The sequence below is a fragment of the Oncorhynchus gorbuscha genome, linkage group LG12 (assembly GCF_021184085.1).
Source record: "Oncorhynchus gorbuscha isolate QuinsamMale2020 ecotype Even-year linkage group LG12, OgorEven_v1.0, whole genome shotgun sequence".
Lineage (NCBI taxonomy): Eukaryota > Metazoa > Chordata > Actinopteri > Salmoniformes > Salmonidae > Oncorhynchus > Oncorhynchus gorbuscha.
Genome location: NC_060184.1, coordinates 38875080 through 38896842, shown reverse-complemented (window position 1 = coordinate 38896842; position 21763 = coordinate 38875080). Strand labels below are relative to the sequence as shown.

At 41.2% G+C, this 21763-nt stretch overlaps 1 protein-coding gene across 1 annotated transcript in view; it reads left to right on the top strand.

Moving 5' to 3' along the window:
- LOC123990371 (bromo adjacent homology domain-containing 1 protein-like) overlaps positions 1–21524 on the top strand; it is a 65733-nt gene extending 44209 nt beyond the window's left edge. The window contains exons 3-8 of the mRNA XM_046290937.1: positions 11535–11682; positions 11724–11895; positions 14634–14793; positions 19855–19934; positions 20104–20195; positions 20538–21524. Coding sequence (XP_046146893.1) covers positions 11535–11682; positions 11724–11895; positions 14634–14793; positions 19855–19934; positions 20104–20195; positions 20538–20727 — 842 coding nt within the window. The 3' untranslated portion in view covers positions 20728–21524. The remainder of the gene's footprint in view (positions 1–11534; positions 11683–11723; positions 11896–14633; positions 14794–19854; positions 19935–20103; positions 20196–20537) is intronic.
- The last annotated feature ends 239 nt before the right edge of the window (positions 21525–21763 follow it).

Sequence of the window (21763 nt, the reverse complement as noted above, 5' to 3'; positions counted from 1 at the left end):
TGAAGATGGATTACTGGGCTGAACACGCTAACAACAAGTGGATAAATGACGGGCTTTATGGAACTTTATGGAACAAATCAGTCATTTATTGTCGAACTGGGATTCCTGGGAGTGCCTTCTGATGAAGATCATCAAAGGTAAGTGAATATTTATAGCGTTTTTTCTAACTAATGTTGACCCCAAAATGGCAGAGTTTTCTTTGGCTGAATTGGGTACTGAGTGCCGTTCTCAGATGATGCTTTTTCCGTAAAGTTTTTTTGAAATCTGACACAGCGGTTGCATAGAGGTTAAGTCTATCTTTAATTCTGTGAATAACACTTGCATCTTTTATCAATGTTTATTATGAGTATTTCTGCAAAATCACCAGATGTTTTGGAATCAAAACATCACTGCATGTAACGTGCCAATGTAAACTGAATCTTTTTGATATAAATAGGCACATTATCGAACAAAACATACATATATTGTGTAACATGATATTCATGATATTCAAATATTCACTTACCTTTGATGATCTTTATCAGAATGCACTCCCAGGAATCCCAGTTCCACAATAAATGTTTGATTTGTTCAATAAAGTCGTCATTTATGTCCAAATACCTCCTTTTTGTTCGCGCGTTTAGTACACAATCCAAATTCACGACGCACGGGCAAGTCCAGGTGAAAGTTCAAACTAAAAGTCATATTACAGTTCGTAGAAACATGTCAAACGAAGTATAGAATCAATCTTTATGATGTTTTTAACAAATCTTCAATAATGTTCCAAATGGAGAATTCCTTTATCTGTAGAAATGCGATGGAACGCAGCTACCTCTCACGTGAGCGCGCATGATCAGCTCATGCCACTCTGGCAGACTTCTGACTCATTCAGCTCCCTTCCCCCCCTCCTTCACAGTAGAAGCATCAAACAAGGTTCCAAAGACTTTTGACATCTAGTGGAAGCCTTAGGAAGTGCAAAATGACCCCATACACACTGTATATTCAATAGGCAATGACTTGAAAAACTACAAACCTCAGATTTCCCACTTCCTGGTTGGATTTTTTTCAGGTTTCTGCCTGCCATATATTAGTTCTGTTATACTCACAGACATCATTCAAACAGTTTTAGAAACATCAGTGTTTTCTATCCAAATCTACTAATAATATGCATATATTAACAACTGGGCCTGAGTAGCAGGCAGTTTACTCTGGGCACCTTATTCATCCAAGCTACTCAAAACGTCTTTGGGACTGGGGGGGGGCAGTAAACTACACATGGTTGATGATATTACTAGGTTAACTAGCTTGTCCTGCGTTGCATATAATCAATACAGTGCCTGTTAATTTATCATTGAATCATAGCCTACTTCAGCTTTTCCAAATGGGTGATTATTTAACAAAAGAGCATTCGCGAAAAAAGCACATTCGTTGCACAAATGTACCTAACCATAAACATCAATGCCTTTCTTAAAATCAATACACAGAAGTATATTTTTTTAGTTGCGAACTGTGTTTCTTCCTACAAAGACCAAAATTAATTTGCCAGAATTTTACATAATTATGACATACCAGTGAAGGTTGTGCAATGTAACAGCAATATTTAGACTTAGGGTTGCCACCCGTTCGACAAAATACGGAATGGTTTCGTATTTCACTGAAAGAATCAACGTTTTGTTTTCGAAATGCTAGTTTCCGGATTTTACCATATGAATGACCAAAGGCTCGTATTTCTGTGTGTTTATTATAATTAAGTCTATGATTTGATATTTGATATTTGATAGAGCAGTCTGACTGAGTGGTGGTAGGCAGCAGCAGGCTCCTAAGCATTGATTCATTCAAACAGCACTATACTGTGTATGTGAGCAGCTCTTAGCAATGCTTGAAGCACAGCGCTGTTTATGACTTCAAGCCTAGACTTCAAGCCAAGACTTCAAGCCTATTCAGGCTGGGAATACTAAAGTGCCTGTAAGAAAATCCAATAGTCAAAGGTATATGAAATACAAATTGTATAGAGAGAAATAGTCGACGCGTCATAATTCCTATAATAACTACAACCTAAAACTTCTTAACTTCGAATATTGAAGAACTGGGAAAATTGAACCACCAGCTTTCATATGTTCTCATGTTCTGAGCAAGGAACTTAAACGTTAGCTTTTTTACATGGCACATATTGCAATTTTACTTCTCCAACACTGTGTTTTTTCATTATTTAAACCAAATTGAATATGTTTCATTATTTCTTTGAGACTAAATTGATTGTATTTATGTATGATATTAAGTTAAAATAAAAGGGTTCATTGTTCATTCAGTATTGTTGTAATTGTCATTATTACAAATATATATAAAAATCGTCTGATTAATCAGCATCGGCTTTTTTTGGTCCACTATTAATTGGTATCGGTATCAGTGTTGAAAAATCATAATCAGTTGACCACTAATCAAGACATATAGAAAGGGAGGCAGACGTTTTTATTTTAAGAATGTGAAATGTCAGAATAATAGTAGAGAGTGTTTTATTTCAGATTTGATTTCTTTCATCACATTCCCAGTGGGGTCAGAAGTTTACATACACTCAATTAGTATTTGGTAGCATTGCCTTTAAATTGTTTAATTTGGGTCAGACGTTTTGGGTAGCCTTCCACAAGCTTCCCACAATATGTTGGGTGAATTTTGTCCCATTCCTCCTGACAGAGCTGGTGTAACTGAGTCAGGTTTGTAGGCCTCCTTGCTCGCACATGCTTTTACAGTTCTGCCCACACAGTTTTTATGGGATTGAGGTCAGGGCTTTGTGATGGTCACTCCAATACCTTGATTTTGTTGTCCTTAAGCCATTTTGCCACAACTTTGGAAGTATGCTTGGGGTCATTTTCCATTTGGAAAACCCATTTGCGCCCAAGCTTCAACTTCCTGACTGATGTCTTGAGATGTTGCTTCAATATATCCACATACTTTTGTACCTCATGATGCCATCTATTTTGTGAAGTGCACCAGTCCCTTCTGCAGCAAATTTTATTATTGAAATTAAACTGTTTCACGAAAATGCGCATATGAAAATCATAACTGGCAGATCGGTAGAAATTGTAGAATGAATTGTAAGGTTCTCCAAACTTGAAACTCTTGCGCCTTTATAAAATGATTGCCTCCACGTTTCCATGGTCGGATTTGCTTATAGGCTACTTTAAAGCAAGGTAAGACATGCCTCATAATATGAAGTAAAGCATTTTTATAGGTTTCAAATAATTAAGTAGGCCTATGTTTTCAAAATGCATACTGACTCCAACTTTGTAAAGTGGTGGTGACGCGCTGATAGCCTGTTGCCAGCACTTGAATTGTGAATGGGAGGCGTGCTTCAATTATACGGTACCCAAACCGGCTGCGCTCTTGCGCCATCGTGCGCTATTGTGCACTATCGTCCATAAATCTATTTTGTCCCCTACACTAAACGTGATCATGACACGCATGTTAAAATATCAAAACAAACTCTGAACCAATGACATTAATTTGGGGACAGGTATAAAAGCATTAAACATGCTTGCACTTGCTAGCTAATTTGTCCTGGGATATAAACATTGAGTTGTTATTTTACCTGAAATGCACAAGGTCCTCTATTCCAACAATTAATCCACACATAAAACGGCCAACTGAATCGTTTCTAATCATCTCTCCTCCTTCCAGGCTTTTTCATCTTTGAGCTTATATGGTGATCATCATCTACACTTTCAAAGTATTACCACAGCAACTGGCGAAACAGTTCGTATTTCAATCACCCACGTGGGTAGGAGATGGCACATGGGTACCTGCTTCTATAAACCAATGAGGAGATAGGAGAGGCAGGACTTACAGCGAGACCTGCGTCAGAAATAGTAAGGAGTTCTATTTTAGCCCGTGGCAACACAGACGATCATTGGCGCGCGCGAGCGGTGTGGGTGCAATAATTGAATAACATGGATTTCCAAATTTATTTTGCTACGCTCGCGCAAGCGACGTGTCCGGTCTGGTCAGCATGTTAGGCTACCGGCTGAGAATTATTATTATTTTTTTTGGCTTAGCTCTTTTTGAAAGTGCATCAACTTTTTTTAACACGCGTTTGCATTTAGAATTGTTACGCAATGAATGGGCTTATACAATGACATGATTTAGGAGCTGCAGGAGAAATCACACTCATAATAGGCTGTGTTTGCTGTGCGTGTGTGATAGTTGTGTTGAATAAATAAGATAGGCTACATTATGACTAACGAAAATACACACACACAAATTTAATTCCACTATTATGCAAATGATCCCATAGACCGATAAGCATGACTGTCAAATGTATTTCCATCAATTAATAAAAAGCATTATTTTGCAATGGGATTTTTTTTCTCACGGTCATTTTGGCCAGCAACAGTTTTATTTTGTCAGCTTTTCATTTTATTATCGGACAAAAGCCAGCAAATGCCGGCTAACAGAAAACCCTGGGTCTAATATATGTGTATTTATGGCAACCGTCAGTGGAAGGGTGGTACCAGTTTAAGTGGTTGATGGTTATGTTGTCAAAGGTTGGCCGCCTCTTTTTAACACGGTTAGTTCTGCAAACTTTGTAAGAGCATGTGACATTAAAGAGCTGACATTGTCACAGTAACTTAATGGATGTTAGTAGACGTTAGACGTTATTGTAAAATTCACATTAACTTAATAGCCAGTAACTGCTAGTAACTCACAGGCAACGAACAGCCAGTAACTTCTTGGCCGCTTAACTGGCAACCAGATGTCAGTAAGTTATTGTAAAATGCACAGTCATTTACTTGCAACTAGCTGCCAGTAGCTCACTGAACTTTTTTTATTAAAAGAAAGCTTATAACATTCGGTGACAACTACTAAGCATTATTTATGGTGAGCACACTTGGGACCCAGCCTCACCTGGCCTCAAAATCTTGGTTGGCAGCAAACTGATCTTCCTTCCACACCATCAGATCAGTGAGCGTGACAGAGATCAGACACAGTAAGTTACTGTAAATTTTACAATAACAACTTTCTGCAAAAACATTAACTTCCCGATGGCCAACTGCCATTAAGTTACTGGAAACTGCAACTTCTTAACTTACTATAAACATTAAATAAAGCTTAACTTGTTGTTAATCCAGCCAAGGTGTCAGATTTAAAAAAGGCTTTACTACGAAAGCAAACCATGCGATTATCTGAGGACAGCGTCCAGCCCACAAATGCATAACAAATCATTTTCAACCAGGGAGTTGCGACACGAAAGTCAGAAATAGCGATATAATATATGCCTTACCTTTGAAGATCTTCTTCTGTTGGCACTCCAAAAGGCCTCAGTTACATTAAAAATGGTCCTTTTGTTCGATAGATTTCTTCTTTATATTCATAAAAACTCAGTTTAGCTGGCGCGCTTCCGTCATTAATCCGCTCGGTTTCCATCGGTCAAAATGCATACAAAATTAGTCCCAAACGTTACCAATAAACTTATCCAAACAAGTCAATCAACTTTTATAATCAATCCTTAGGTACCCTAATACGCAAATAAACAATACAATTTAAGACGGAGAATCGTTATTGTCTTTACCGGAGATAAACAAAAAGAATGTGCCAGCTCGGCAATGCACATGGAAACACTACAGCCAAAATGGAAGCCCGTAGAAAAATGACTTCTTCTCCCTCGTTTTTCAAAAAACCAGCCTGAAACTCTTTCTAAAGACTGTTGACATCTAGTGGAAGCCCTAGGAACTGCAATCTGCCATGATTTCGCCCTATTATAAAAATGGCAGCCATTGAAATCAGTGGTAGGATGAAAAAAAAATGTTTTTGGGATGGTTTGTCATTGGGGTTTCACCTGCCATTTCAGTTCTGTTATATTCACAGACATTATTTTAACAGTTTTAGAAACTTTAGAATGTATTCCATCCAAATATACCAATTATATGCATATCCTAGCATCTGGGCCTGAGTAGCAGGCAGTTTACTTTGGGCACGCCTTTCATCCTGACGTCAAAATACCTCCCCCTACCCCAAAGAAGTTAACAGTGCACTTCTTGATCGAGACAAGCGCTTACAAAGATTGTAGAACTGAGTGGACAAATTCATCAACATGATGATAAAACCACTTAAACAGGTACAACACTTCCACAAACGGTTGGCTCAAATACCAAATATTTCAGACAATGCCCCTTAAATATGCAAATGAGCCCTCACCAGCACATTCACATCTTAATTGAATTGTAAAGTACTGTATTTTTACTGTAACTCCGTACCCGGGAAAAGTTCTGTAAAATTACAGGTCATTTTTTACAGTGTGTGCCATAAGCACATCTTTAGTATCCTAGAAGTATAATTTTCATTGCTTCTACATTGGAACCAGAGGGTTCTTCATGAGAGGGTTCAAAATGGAACTGAAGAGGGTTCCCCTAGGGCAGAGTACCCCAACTGGCGGCCCATGGGCCGAATTCGGCCTGTGGGTGGTTTTATTTGGCTCCCAAGTTTTCTGAGAAAAAAATCAAATGTCTATATTTTGAGTTTTCATTGTTGGCTATGAAAGATTGTAACAACACCAGGAAATCAGCTCCAAGGGATTTTACTTTAGGAAATCTGTTCCCAGGTATTTGCACGCGTGATAGTAAGACACGTGACCATATACAAATATAAGCAAGGTTTGAAATAATTATGTTTTAGGCATATGTCTGTTTGGACTTCTTGCAGTCTACAAATTATTTGTAATTATGTCTAGGCCCCAGGATCATCTGCTAAAGAAAAAATCGTTGTGCAGCTGAATCTAGTTAACAATCCCTGCTCTAAAGGGACAAATCAAAGGGTTATACTGTGACTCCCAAATTGTACCCCATAGGGACAAATGACTGAACTCTGTAACCAGAGGCTTCTTCATGACAGGGTCTACAGTGCCTTCAGTATTCATACCCATCGACTTATTCCACATTTTGTTGTGTTACAGTTGAATTCAAAAGGTTTTAAATTTATATTTTTGTCACCCATCTACACAGAATACCCCATAATAACATTATTATTATTATTATTTGCAAATTCAGTAAAAAATGAAATACAGAAATACATGCACTTAGGTTGGAGTCATTAAAACTCGTTTTCAACCACTCCACAAATGCCTTGTTTACAAACTATAGTTTTGGCAAATCGGTTAGGACATCTACTTTGTGCATGACACAAGTAATTATTCCAGCAATTGTTTACAGACAGATTATTTCACTTATAATTCACTGTATCACAATTCCAGTGGGTCAGAAGTTTACAAAATACTAAGTTGACGGTGCCTTTAAAAAGTTTAGAAAATTCCAGAAAATGATGTCATGGCTTTAGAAGCTTCTGTTAGGCTAATTGACATAATTTTAGTCAATTACAAGTGTACCTTTGGATGTATTTCAAGGCCTACCTTCAAACTCAGTGCCTCTTTGCTTTACATCATGGGAAAATCAAAAGATATAACAGACTGACCCTAGACCCCGACACATAAACTACTGCAGCATAAATACTGGAGGCTGAGACAGGAGGGGTCGGGAGACACTGTGGCCCCGTCCGACGATACCCCCGGACAGGGCCAACCAGGCCTCCAGCTGTTTGCTTAGAAATTCTATGGACAGTAAGGAGGCCTGCGTCTTGTGACCGTAGTGTACGTGTAGGTATGTATTGCAGTACCAACTTGGAAAGATGGGTAGGAGCAAGCCAATGTAAAGCTTTGTAGGGTAGCAGTAAATCCTTGAAATCAGCCCTCGCCTTAACAGGAAGCCAGTGTAGAGAGGCTAGTGCTGGAGTAATATGATCAAATTTTTTGGTTCTAGTCAAGATTCTAGCAGCCGTGTTTAGCACTAACTGAAGTTTATTTAGTGCTTTATCCGGGTAGCAGGAAAGTACTGTAAAGCATTGCAGTAGAAGTGACAAAAGCATGGATACATTTTTCTGCATCATTTTTGGACAGATTCAGATTTTTTGGGACAGTTTCTGATTTTTACAATGTTATGTAGATGGAAAAAAGCTGTCCTTGAAACAGTCTTGATATGTTCTTCAAAAGAGAGATCAGGGTCCAGAGTAACGCCGAGGTCCTTCACAGTTTTATTTGAGACGACTGTACAACCATCAAGATTAATTGTTAGATTCAACAGAAAATCTCTTTTGTTTCTTGGGACCTAGAACAAGCATCTCTATTTTGTCCAAGTTTAAAAATAGAACATTTGCCACCATCCACTTCCTTATGTCTGTCTGAACCAGTTTCTCCTTTAGGATTTTCTTAGCTCTATTCCGGTTCTTTTTATCCTAAAAAAAACTCCATAGTCCTTGCAGATGACAAGCATACCCATAACACGATGCAGCCACCACTGTATTTGAAAATATGAAGATTGGCACTCAGTGACGTGTTGTGTTGGATTTGCCCCAAATATAACGCTTTGTATTCAGGACATGAAGTGAATTTCTTTGCCACATTTTTTGCAGTTTTACTTTAGTGCCTTTCACCCTGTAATTTAGTTTAGTATTGTAGAGTAACTACAATGTTGTTGATCCATCCTCAGTTTTCTCCTATCACAGCCATTAAACTCTGTAGCTGTTTTAAAGTCACCACTGGCCTCATGGTGAAATCCACGAGCAGTTTTCTTCCTCTCCGCCAACTTGGTTAGGAAGGACGCCTGTACCTTTGTAGTGACTGGGTGTATTGATGCACCATCTAAAGTGCAATTAATAACTTCACCATACTCAAATAGATAGTCAGTGTGTGCTTGTTCTATTTTTTACCCATCTTCCAATAGATGCTCTTCTTTGGGGTTGAATCTGTGTTCGAAATTCACTGCTCAACTGAGTCTACTCTTCTTCTGCATTTGCACACACTGTACATATACTTTTTCTATTGTGTTATTGACTGTACGTTTGTTTATGTGTAACACTGTGTTGTAGTTTTTGTCACACTGCTTTGCTTTATCTTGGCCAGGTCCCAGTTGTAAATGGGAACTTGTACTCAACTGGCCTACCTGGTTAAATAAAGGTGAAATACAAATAAAACAAATAAATTAAAAACATTTCAGCTTTTCATTGTTTATTAATTTATTTATTTTTTAATGTAAAATTAAAATTTAAAAAATCCACTTGACATTATGGGGTATTGTGTGTAGGCCAGTGACCCAAAATCTCAATTCAATAGATTTTTAATTCAAGCTGTAACACAACAAAATGTAGAAAAAGTCAAGGGGTGTAAATAGGCCTACTTTCTGAAGGCACTGTACGTAGAATCTAAATGGGTTCCCCTACAGGGACAAAACAAAGAACCCACAAGTGTTTCTTGTGAGAGCGTTCTAAAAATCAAAGGGTTTTACGTGGCACTCAAAAGGGTTCCCCTACAGGGACAGGTGATAGAATGTCTATTGGTTCCAATCATTTAACAATCTTTATCATACCCACAGATCCAGTGGTGAAGCAGGAAATTCAGGTCGCTGGCAACCGAGACGTTCAGTACAAAGTGAGGTTGACTCCCAAGTTATTAGAATTTTGCTGGTATGCAAAACCACACCCATCATTATCATATTTCCCAGCATGCTCTATTGCAGTTTGCTTTTCAGAATTGTTTGTTTCAGTATCTGTGGTTTTGCATGTACATTGATTGATTCATTAATCAGTTGATTTATCTTATGCTACACAAAGATACAGTAACAGTCAAAAGTTTGGACACACCTACTCATTCAAGGGTTTTTCTTTATTTGTACTCTTTTCTATTAAATAACACATATGAAATCATGTAGTAACCATATCAAAATATGTTTAATATATCATAATATATTTTAGATTTGAGAATCTTCAAATAGCCACCCTTTGCTTGACGACAGCTTTGCAAACTCTTGGCATTCTCTCAACCAGCTTCATGAGGTAGTCACCTGGAATGCATTTCAATTAACAGGTGTGCCTTGTTAAAAGTTAATCTGTGGAATTTCTTTCCTTAATGCTTTTTAGCCAATCAATTGTGTTGTGAAAAGGTAGGGGTGATATACAGAAGATAGCCCTATTTGGTAAAAGACCAAGTCCATATTATGGCAAGAACACCTCAAATAAGCAAAGAGAAACGACAGTCCATCATTACTTTAAGATATGAAGGTCAGTCAATGCGGAAAATTTCAAGAACTTTTCAAGAAAGTTCCTTCAAGTGTTGTCGCGAAAACCGTCAAGCGCTATGATGAAACTGGCTCTCATGAGGACCAGAAATACCTCTGCTGCAGAGGAGGAGTTCATTAGTTACCAGCCTCAGAATTTGCAGCCCAAATAAATGCTTCACAGAGAAAGACACGCATCTCAACGTCAACTGTTCAGAGAACACTGTGTGAATCAGACCTTCATGGTCGAATTGCTGCAAAGAAACCACTACTAAAGGACAACAATAAGAAGAAGAGACTTGCTTGGGCCAAGAAACATGAGCAATGAACATTAGACCGGTGGAAATTCGTTTTTTGGTCTGATGAGTCCAAATATGAGATTTTTGGTTCCAACCGCTGTCTTTGTGAGACACAGAGTAGGTGAACGGATGATCTCCGTATGTGTGGTTCCCACCGTGAAGCATGAAGGAGGAGGTGTGACGGTGTGGGGGTGCTTTGCTGGTGACACTCAGTGATTTATTTAGAATTCAAGGCACACTTAAGCAGCATGGCTACCACAGCATTCTGCAGCGATTTGCCATCCCATCTGGTTTGCGCTTAGTGGGGCTATCATTTGTTTTTCAACAGGACAATGACCCAACACACCTCCAGGCTGTGTAGGGGCTATTTGACCAATAAGGAGAGTGATGGAGTGCTGCATCAGATGACCTTGCCTCCACAATCCCCCGAAATCGACCCAATTGAGATGGTTTGGGATGAGTTGGACCGCAGAGTGAAGGAAAAGTAGCCAGCAAGTGCTCAGCTTATCTGGGAACTCCTTCAAGACTGTTGGAAAAGCATTCCATGTGAATCTGGTTGAGAGAATGCCAAGAGTGTACAAAGCCGTAATCAAGGCAAAGGGTGGCTACTTTGAAGAATCTAAAATCTACAATATATTTTGAGTTGTTTAACACTTTTTTGATTACTTCATGATTCCATATGTGTGTTATTTCATAGTTTTGATGTCTTCACTTTATGCTACAATGTAGAATAAAGTTTTAAAAAAGAAAGAAAACCCCTCAAATAAATAGGTGTGTCCAAAATTGACTGGTACTGCACTTGTTCCTGAAATGGTTGTCCCAGTTTAGATGGTTTAGGTAGTCTCATTTACACATTTTTCTACCTCTGGCAGTCATTCTAATGTAGATTGTGGGAGTCCACTCTGGCTGGATTCCAAAAGGAGTTAAACCTCACTTTTCAGTCCCGCATAATATGACTTGATGCTGGTTTTGCTTTAGCTTTTGCTGGTCACCAGCGAAAACACAATGAAGACTGATCCGCCAGAATAACCAGCTAGACCATGCTGGTCGGCCAGTAGAACCAGTTAGACCATGCTGGTCGGACCAGCTTCAAATTTATGCTGGTCTATGCTGTTTTTTTCAGTAGGGCTTCTCTTCCTCCCTTTCTCTCTCTTTCTCTTTCCAGAGGGTTACTCTTCCCCCAAAAGCGACCACAGCCCCTCCCTCCTGGTCTCCCCCTCCCTCCCACTCTCGGGTTGCCCCCTCTACACCACCCCCCTCCTCCACCCAGGCCAAGCCCCATCTCCTCACCCCCCCTGTCTGACCGCAGAGTGGCCCATGCTAGACTGAAGCTGGCCAGGGAGTGCCCTCAGAGCACCAAGCCACCTAACGGTTATCTGTCCATGGGGAGAACCAGGCTGTCGCAGAAACAGCCAGCCCCGACAACCTGCCTGTCCCCCGCCAAGCAGAAGAGGGTGATCCGCCGACGGGCCACCAATGGGTGGCTGCCTGTAGGAGTGCCCACGGAGAAAGAAGTGTTCATTGCGGTGGGTTGGATCAAGAGTTTGTGTGTGTATGTGTTGAGATACTGACAATTTTCTTCCCTCATACTACCATGGCAACCTGACCATTCCATAGCTTTCAATTGGCTTATTGTTGTTAACCCTATCAGTCCAAGAGACCCCAGCAAAAATCAGCATTTCATTTATCTAACTTTCATTTGTCTGCATGTCCAGACCTTATATTTAGCCTCACAATGAAGTGTTTTACCATTCTATTTTCAGGACAACCAGGGCTACAAGTATAACACAAAACAATTTGACAGCTGTATTCATGAGTTTCATTGACAAGAGGTTACAACAACAACAGAAAAGGCAAAAAGCAAAGAATTACTTTAAATGAATGCTGTGAGTACATAAATGATTTGCTCACTGGGTAATGAATATCCTACTACTCAGTGACAACTGTGTGGAGTTTGGCATTTGTGACAGTAGCTATGTGAGTATTATAGACACCATGTACTGGGATTTTCTATCTTCTATGTTGAAAAACTCCTTACCTTGTAACGACTCATGTGTAGCTTGTGAGCAAAACATGTTCGCGAGAGTCTCAGCTTTTCATAGATACAGTGTATTCGGAAAATATTCAGACGACTTCTCTTTTTCCACATTTTGTTACGTTACAGCCTTATTCTAAAATGAATTAGGGGACAAAATCCTCTTCAATCTACACACAATAGCCCATAATGTATTAAAAATGGATTGGACATGATTTGGAAAGGCACACACCTGTCTATATAAGGTCCCACAGTTGACAGTGAATGTCAGAGCAAAAACCAAGCCATGAGGTCGAAGGAATTGTCCGTAGGGCTCCGAGACAGGATTGTGTCGAGGCACAGATCTGGGGTCCCCATTGAAGGTCCCCAAGAACACAGTGGCCTCCATCATTCTTAAATGGAAGAAGTTTGGAACCACCAAGACTTCCTAGAGCTAGCCGCCCTGCCCAACTGAGCAATCGGGGGAGAAGGGCCTTGGTCAGGGAGGTGAAACCGATGGTAACTGTGACAGAGCTCTAGAGTTCCTTTGTGGAGATGGGAGAACCTTCCAGAAGGACAACCATCTCTGCAGCACTCCACCAACCAGGCCTTTATTGTAGAGTGGCCAGATGGAAGCCACTCCTCAGTAAAAGGCTTATGACAGCCCACTTGGAGTTTGCCAAGAGGCACCTAAAGGACTCTCAGACCATGAGAAACGAGATTCTTTGGTCTGATGAAACCAATATTGAACTTTTTGGCCTGAATGCCAAGCGTTGTGTCCGGAGGAAACCTGGCACCATTCCTACGGTGAAGCATGGGGATGGCAGCATCATGCTGTGGGGATGTTTTTCAGCGGCAGGGACTGGGAGACTAGTCAGGATCGAGGGAAAGATGAAAAGAGCAAAGCACAGAGAGATCCTTGATGAAAACCTGCTCAAGAATGCTCAGAACCTCAGACTGAGGCGAAGGTTCATTTTCCAACAGGACAACAACCCTAAGCACACAGCCGAGACAATGCAGGAGTGTCTTCGGAACAAGTCTATGAATGTCCTTTAGTGGCCCAGCCAGAGCCCGGACTTGAACCCGATCGAACATCTCTGGAGAGACCTGAAAATAGCTGTGCAGCGACGCTCCCATCCATCCTGACAGCGCTTGAGAGGATCTGCTGAGAAGAATGGGCGAAACTCCACAAATACAGGTGTGTCAAGCTTGCAGCATCATACCCAAGAAGACTCAAGGCTGTAATCACTGCCAAATGTCCATATGACGTTGAAAAATAGTGCATTGTGGGTAGTTTAGAGAATATCCAGAAATAAGTTGTTTGTAGATATAGTTTACAAGATCATGACTACAACTAAGTTACTAAGTCTTTGACCACACTAAGTTGTTACTTTGGTGAGTAAAAACTCAAGCTTCCTAGCTAAATTTCCCCCAACATCAGAGACTGCCTAACTTCAGACACTCGCTAGCGGTTAGAGGATTAAATCACCTCGAGCTCAACATTTAAATGGACTGGAAAATAATGGTAAAGACACCCTTCTTACTAGCTGACCATCGATTTTCATTGCAATTTATGTAAGTTAAGTTAGGTTTTGAGAGTTTTCAAAAAGTTTATATATATATATATATATATATATATATATATATATATATATATATATATACACACACATTTTGTAGGACATGCTGTATATTGTAAAATTAGACTCCGCGACAGACCACACATAATTTAATATCCAACTTTTTGCCTCTGAAATATAGCTAACGAATTTCTCAAGTCATTTTTTGGGGGGCCACACAAGGCAACTAGTCAACTATCTAGTAAACACTTCGAATATGAGATTGGTGTCTCTTTTTTGAACAAAATTAAATGGATACATCTTGTAATTGAGCGAAATATTAAGGTGGCCAATAACTGAGGATCGTATTCCGATAATACAGGACATCTTATTTTGCTAAACCGCTTATCAAAAAGCTGATAGTCGTAGTGTTTCCACTGAAATGTCACACCTGATAATTGCTAAATTGTTAGGTAACATTCTTAGGAAGCCAATAATCACAAAACATTGATGGATTGATCACAAGATAACACTGTTGAAGGTAATATATTTCTTAAATGCTGTTGAGTATCCCGATAGTACGGGTCCATTTCTCTGATAGAAAACTTCTGATGTGGCCAGTAGCTGGAGAATAAAGATAAGTGTGTCGTGTTTTGACGGTGTGCTTGTGGTACTTGTGTGTGTGTCTCAGGGGGAGGATGAGACGGCTTTGAGGCAGTGTTATGAAGGAGTACAGAGAGACAGTGAAGTAATACGTGTCAGAGACACAGTGCTGCTGCGCTCCGGTCCCCGGAAGAAGTCCCTGCCCTACGTCGCCAAGATATCGGCGCTCTGGGAGGATCCCAAATCTGGTGAGAGAGAAATAGCAGGATGTCCTAACCTATTGTTGGGGTATAATAGTTGGCTGTGTGTGTGTCCCAGCTAGGGTTGCACATTTTGGGGAATATTCAGAGGTGGAAACTTTCCGTGGTAATTAACGGGAATATATGGGAATTAACGGACATATATGGGAATTAACAGAAGTATATGCAAATTAATATTAATACCATTTAAATGTAATGTTTTTTTGCAAATATTTATATTTACCATATCATATGGAGACAGAAGCATAAACCTTTTCCCTCATCATAAGTAGACATCATTGCAAATGATTAAATCCTTCCAATTTAGTTACGAATTGAACTTCAATTAAATTAGTTGACTCTTCACATGGGATGGTTTCACTGAACAACAAAAGAAAGGGAATAATGAATGATCCCCAATGATCCATCGCGTCTCCCAAAAATGTTTTCAACATAAATCTGTGAAATGATAGTCTAGAAACTAAAGCTTTGGTTGTCTTCCTCTCAGGCTTCCATATCTTCTCCCTGGACCTCCTCAATGTCCACCTCTTGAACATCAGACTCTGAGGCCTCATCTTCACGGTCACTTTCCAACCTTGTTGAGGATGGCTTGTTGTCAGGCCCAAAAAGCCTCAAATTTTCCCAGCTGGCCATTTTTCAAACCCCTGTATTGGTCAGCCTGTTGTGTGCTTTGGTGTGTGTGTTCCCAAACAAGGACCAGTTGCACTGGAAGTCCCTTCCACTAGGTGGCCGATGAGATATGTTGGCACGTCTGCCATCTTGCATCTCCATCCCAAAGCCCTTGCTTGGAAGTGTACTTCGCTAAACTGTCAAGAACCTTTCCCTCAGCCAAACCAAGGTGGCGAGACACGGTAGTGATGACACCATAGGCCTTGTTGATCTCTGCACCAGACAGGATGCTCTTTCCAGCATACTTGCGGTCCAACATGTATGGGCTTCAGGCAGAAGTCTTCACACTTTTTGATGTATTTCAGAACTGCAGTTTCCTCTGCTTGGAGCAAAAGGGGAGTGGGCAGAGCCGTACGGATTTCTTCTCTTACGTTTATCTGTAGGCAGAATCTGAATATCAGACAGGATGGCATGGTCTCCTTCAATCCATGCAATGGCTACTGCTATAGGTTTCAGGCTGCTTACCACTCTCTCCCAAAATACATCATCCAGGAGGATCCTCTTGATGGGGCTGTCCATATCAGCAGACTGATATGGCCATTTCTTGGAGAGACTCCTTCCCCTCCAGGAGACTGTCAAACATGATGACAACACCACCCCAATGGGTGTTTCTGGGCAGCTTCAATGTGGTGCTCTTATTCTTCTCACTTTGCTTGGTGAGGTAGATTGCTGCTATAACTTGATAATCCTTCACATATCTAACCGTTTCCTTGGCTCTCTTGTAGAGTGTATCCATTGTTTTCAGTGCCATGATGTCCTTGAGGAGCAGATTTAATGCATGAGCAGCACAGCCAATGGGTGATGTGACGGTAGGACTCCTCCACTTTAGACCAAGGAGCCTTCATGTTCGCAGCATTGTCTGTCACCAGTGCAAATACATTCTGTGGTCCAAGGTCATTGATGAATGCCTTCAGCTCATCTGCAATGTAGAGACCGGTGTGTCTGTTGTCCCTTGTGTCTGTGCTCTTGTAGAATACTGGTTGAGGGGTGGAGATGATGTAGTTAATTATTCCTTGGCCACGAACATTCGACCACCCATCAGAGATGATTGCAATACAGTCTGCTTTCTCTATGATTTGCTTGACCTTCACTTGAACTCTGTTGAACTCTGCATCCAGCAAATGGATAGATAAAGCATGTCTGGTTGGAGGGGTGTATGCTGGGTGAAGAACATTCAGAAATCTATTCCAATAAACATTGCCTGTGAGCATCAGAGGTGAACCAGTTGCATACACAGCTCGAGCAAGACGTTCATTGTCATTTCTCAATTGGCCAGATGATTCTGCATCTTTGTTGCGTTCTTCACATATGATTTAGCACAGTATTTGCAAATGTACACAGCTTTTCCTTCTACATTAGCTGCAGTGAACTGTCTCCACACATCAGATAGTGCCCGTGGCATTTTCCTGTTAAGATTCGGAAAAAAAAATGAGTAAAAAAAACAAAATACAATTAAATGTTCAGATAAATAGTTAAGCAGTTAGATTAAACAACTGCTTTGTAAGATACATGTTAAACACACTTTGCTGTAGGCTACTATTTACTAGTTAACAAAAAATAATGTATGTCATATATCTTCTCCTTTCCCCCTTCTGATGACCAGGTGGCGAATCGCATCTCTGCATGTCTGGCAGACATATCAGTGTGGAACGGATCACCACCTCAAGCTGAACTTCGGCAAGACGGAGCTGCTCTTCCTCCCGGAGAAGGACTGCCCGTTCCATGATCTCGCCATCACGGTTGACAACTCCATTGTGTCCTCCTCCCAGAGCGCTAAGAACCTTGGCGTGATCCTGGACAACACCCTGTCGTTCTCAACTAACATCAAGGCGGTGGCCCGTTCCTGTAGGTTCATGCTCTACAACATCCGCAGAGTACGACCCTACCTCACACAGGAAGCGGCGCAGGTCCTAATCCAGGCACTTGTCATCTCCCGTCTGGATTACTGCAACTCGCTGTTGGCTGGGCTCCCTGCCTGTGCCATTAAACCCCTACAACTCATCCAGAACGCCGCAGCCCGTCTAGTGTTCAACCTTCCCAAGTTCTCTCACGTCACCCCGCTCCTCCGCTCTCTCCACTGGCTTCCAGTTGAAGCTCGCATCCGCTACAAGACCATGGTGCTTGCCTACGGAGCTGTGAGGGGAACGGCACCTCAGTACCTCCAGGCTCTGATCAGGCCCTACACCCAAATAAGGGCACTGCGTTCATCCACCTCTGGCCTGCTCGCCTCCCTACCACTGAGGAAGTACAGTTCCCGCTCAGCCCAGTCAAAACTGTTCGCTGCTCTGGCTCCCCAATGGTGGAACAAACTCCCTCTTGACGCCAGGACAGCGGAGTCAATCACCACCTTCCGGAGACACCTGAAACCCCACCTCTTTAAGGAATACCTAGGATAGGATAAAGTAATCCTTCTCACCCCCCCTTAAAAGATTTAGATGCACTATTGTAAAGTGGCTGTTCCACTGGATGTCATAAGGTGAATGCACCAATTTGTAAGTCGCTCTGGATAAGAGCGTCTGCTAAATTACTTAAATGTAAATGACTTAAATGTAAATAGAAAATATATTCACTCCACGCAGTATTGTAATCAAAACTTACTAGACAGCTTGTAGTCCTTGGCTCAGACAGTGTAGTAGTGTGAGCTCAATAGCATCTCATTAGTGTGCAATATCTTGAGAATCAGCTGTACATGTGATGTAAGAGTGCACTACACATGTGATGGAAGAAATCACTGTACATGTGATGGAAGAAATCAGTGTGCATGCAGAGGGTTGCAATTCTATTGAGTTGGGGAAAGTTTAACCAAAATATGCCACAAGACCTAGAATTGCCTTGTGTATCCCACAAAAAAAAGGTTCACTGTTATAAGTTAACTTTTCTGATGAATTTAAGCTAAATTCCCGGGCTTAACTTTCCATGAAAAATTCAGGAAATTTACCGGAATGTTTCCAACCCTTTTCAACCCTAGTCCCAGCTAGCACAACATTCTGAGAACCATGTTTCTTAGAGGTTGGTGAGAGCGTGGTTGTCCTATGTTTATTTTGCCTATAACCTTCCTGCAACTTTCTGGGAATGGTGCAGGATAGTTGCTTGGCTTTGGAACATTCCCAGTTCATTTAAGGAACTTAGCCCCCCCCCAAAAAAGTATGTATTGTTATTTCATTACTTTAACAGAACGTTTCCTAAAAGTACAAACATGGTTACATTTAATTTCAATTTTGGTAATGTTCTACAAACGTTCTCCAACTGGTTTGACATTGGGAATGTTCTCAAATAGTTCAGAATGTTAAGAAACGATGTTCTCCTGTGGGAATTTCAGTACTTCAGCATAACATTTCCTACAGGTTTCCTCATGGTTTGATTTTAAGGTCATGTTCTCAAATTGTTCCGAGAAAATTAAGAAAACTTTAGTAATGTTGTGAATATGTTCTAAGAATGTTATTTAAAAACATACTTTCCGTTCTCAGTATCAACAAAACTCTCTGTCCTCTATCTTGTTAAGTTCTCAGGTGTGTTGGCCGTGCCCACTAATTCACCACACCTGATCTTAATGAGTGCTTGTTTCCTTTGCCATTGGGTCTGTTTGAATATACTGTAATGACCAGCTTTGTATGTGTGAAAAAAAAACATGGCGTGCTAGCTCCATCCTGGTGGTGCAGTGGGCTAATTCCATGGATAGGGAACAGAAGATTATAGGTTCAAATCTCACTGAGGCCTTGACACAATAAGACATGTGTTTGCATGATGAATGCTTAAGGAAATTCATTTCCATGTTTCCTATCTGCTTGGCATTCAAAATGTTAACCCAAAATAAGCTATCAGTGTTATTGGAAGCCTTATTGAAACATTCAGTGAACGTTTTAAAGAAGTCATTCAAAAACCTCCATATAACCTATAATAAAACCTCCCAGGAAAACTTTCAAGGAACCAGAGTAAAGGTTTCTGGGAACCTCCCTGAAACCTAAAATGAAATATTCCGAGAACAGGCGAAGTGTTCTATTCTGTTCTTAGAATTTTCAAAAAAACGTTCAGTTTTACCAGTCAGGAAACGTTTGAATTTGTTCCCACAACCAATGTGAAACCAAAAACATACGTTCCCACAACTTCCAAGGAACCAAATGTGCTAGCTGGGGTATGTGTGTGTGGTTGTTGTAGGCTGTGAATGGTTGTTTGTGTCTGCTGGCTGTGGTGTTATTCAAGGACCATTGTTTGTCTGAAATGCTGCTTATATCTGTCTGGTGAGAGACTGGTCGTATTTTGTGTGTGTGTGCTGTTGGTTGGCAAAGCTGTACCTTTGTTCCTCTGTGGTTGTGTCTGTGTGTGTGTGTGTGTTTGCTCGCCTGTGTGTGTTGACCGTGTATGTGTGTTTCCCCTCCTCAGGAGAGCTGATGATGAGCCTGTTCTGGTACTATCGACCTGAACACACACAGGGAGGCCAAGACTCCAGTATGCACTGTGAGGTGAGGACAACTCAACTATGGCTCAATCTCAGTAGTCTAAAGAGGCCTCTCCTCATCTCTTCTTTTCCTTCATCTCCGTAGTCTGAAGTGGCTTCCTCTCTTCCATCTCATCTCATTACCTTTGATTGTGTGGCGATTGATAATTGTATGTCTGTTTCTCACCATTCAGAAAGAGATTTTTGCCTCTCGGCATCAAGACGAGAACAGTGTGGCCTGCATCGAAGATAGATGCTATGTTCTCCCACTAGCACAATACTGTAGGTAAGAAACCACACACACACACACACACACACACACACACACACACACACACACACACACACACACACACACACACACACACACACACACACACACACACACACACACACACACACACACACACACACACACACACACACACACACACACCATGTATCCATAATTAACACTGTAGGTGAAACTAGGCATTCTTCAGCAAGTAATATTACACATCACTGACATTAGAAGTGCTCTAAGGGAGAGACACCTCACTGTAGCATGGTCAATTGACTTGAGGTATAAAGTAAAGAAAGAAAGAGAAGAAATGTGCATTTAAAACTCACTTTCATTTTCCATATATAGATTTTGTGCCTTGGTGAAGCGGCGTGAAGAGGGTGCGCCCCCTGGCACTGCCAGAGTGGTCCCCTGCACCTCGGACTTCAACCCCCCCGACCACCGCCAGGTTCCTGCCAACATCAACCCTGAACTAGTGTACCTCTGCCGCCACGTCTACGACTTCCGATACGGACGCATCCTCAAGAACCTGCAGTAGGGGGCAGCAGAGGACACGCAGACACACCCCTAGTGGAGCAAACACACTCCTACACATGGGGCTGAAGGATGAGAGGGGGAACCTCTGAAGTGTTTTGGTGGGACCCCTGATTGACCCTTGACCCCTGATAGGCACTCGGGTCAGGTGGAGGGAGACTGAAGGATCAAGTATCGAAGGGGGACCACTGATATCTGAGTGGGTACCTTAGCCCCCTTTACAATTGTAGCTAGGGAGCTGAAGTTTTGGCTCCCTCAACTGGAGAACTATACCGGCTTGGAGAAGGGAGGGGTGGATTCTTTCACAGAGATCTGTTCCTCCACACCACTTAAAGAGTTAATGGTCCTGGTCCCCATGTCCCGCTATACCATGTGCATCAACAGCCGTGTTGGTGACCTAACAAGAAGAGGAGCTGTTATAGCAGAGTGACACTGGGCTTATCACGGCATTGTTTTGATGTTAGAGCCTGACGTAATGACAACGTTCTTCTTCATTTGTGTTTGTCTCAGAGGCAGCTGTGATCGTGAGGGCACACACACACTGAGGTTTTATATCCCTGCCGTGTGTCAGAGAGTGACGTAGTGGGTGGGTGTGTGTTCAGTGCAGGTTCACAAAGGATCGCAGTGTTTCCCCTATATTTCCCCTGTGGTAAATCGTGGCCGCTAAGAAAGTATATAAAGTGCCAGTCAAAAGTTTGGACACACCTACTCATTCAAGGGTTTTTCTTTATTTGTACTATTTTCTATATTGTAGAATAATAATAGTGAAGACATCAAAACAATGAAATAACACATGGAATCATGTAGTAACCAAAAAAGTGTTTAACCAATCAAAATATATTTGAGATTCTTCAAAGTAGCCACCCTTTGCCTTGATGACAACTTTGCACAGTCTTGGCATTCTGTCAACCAGCTTCATGAGGTAGTCACCTGGAATGCATTTTAATTAACAGGTGTGCCTTGTTAAAAGTTAATTTGTGGAATTTCTTTCCTTAATGCGTTTGAGCCAATCAGTTGTGTTGTGACAAGGTAGGGGTGGT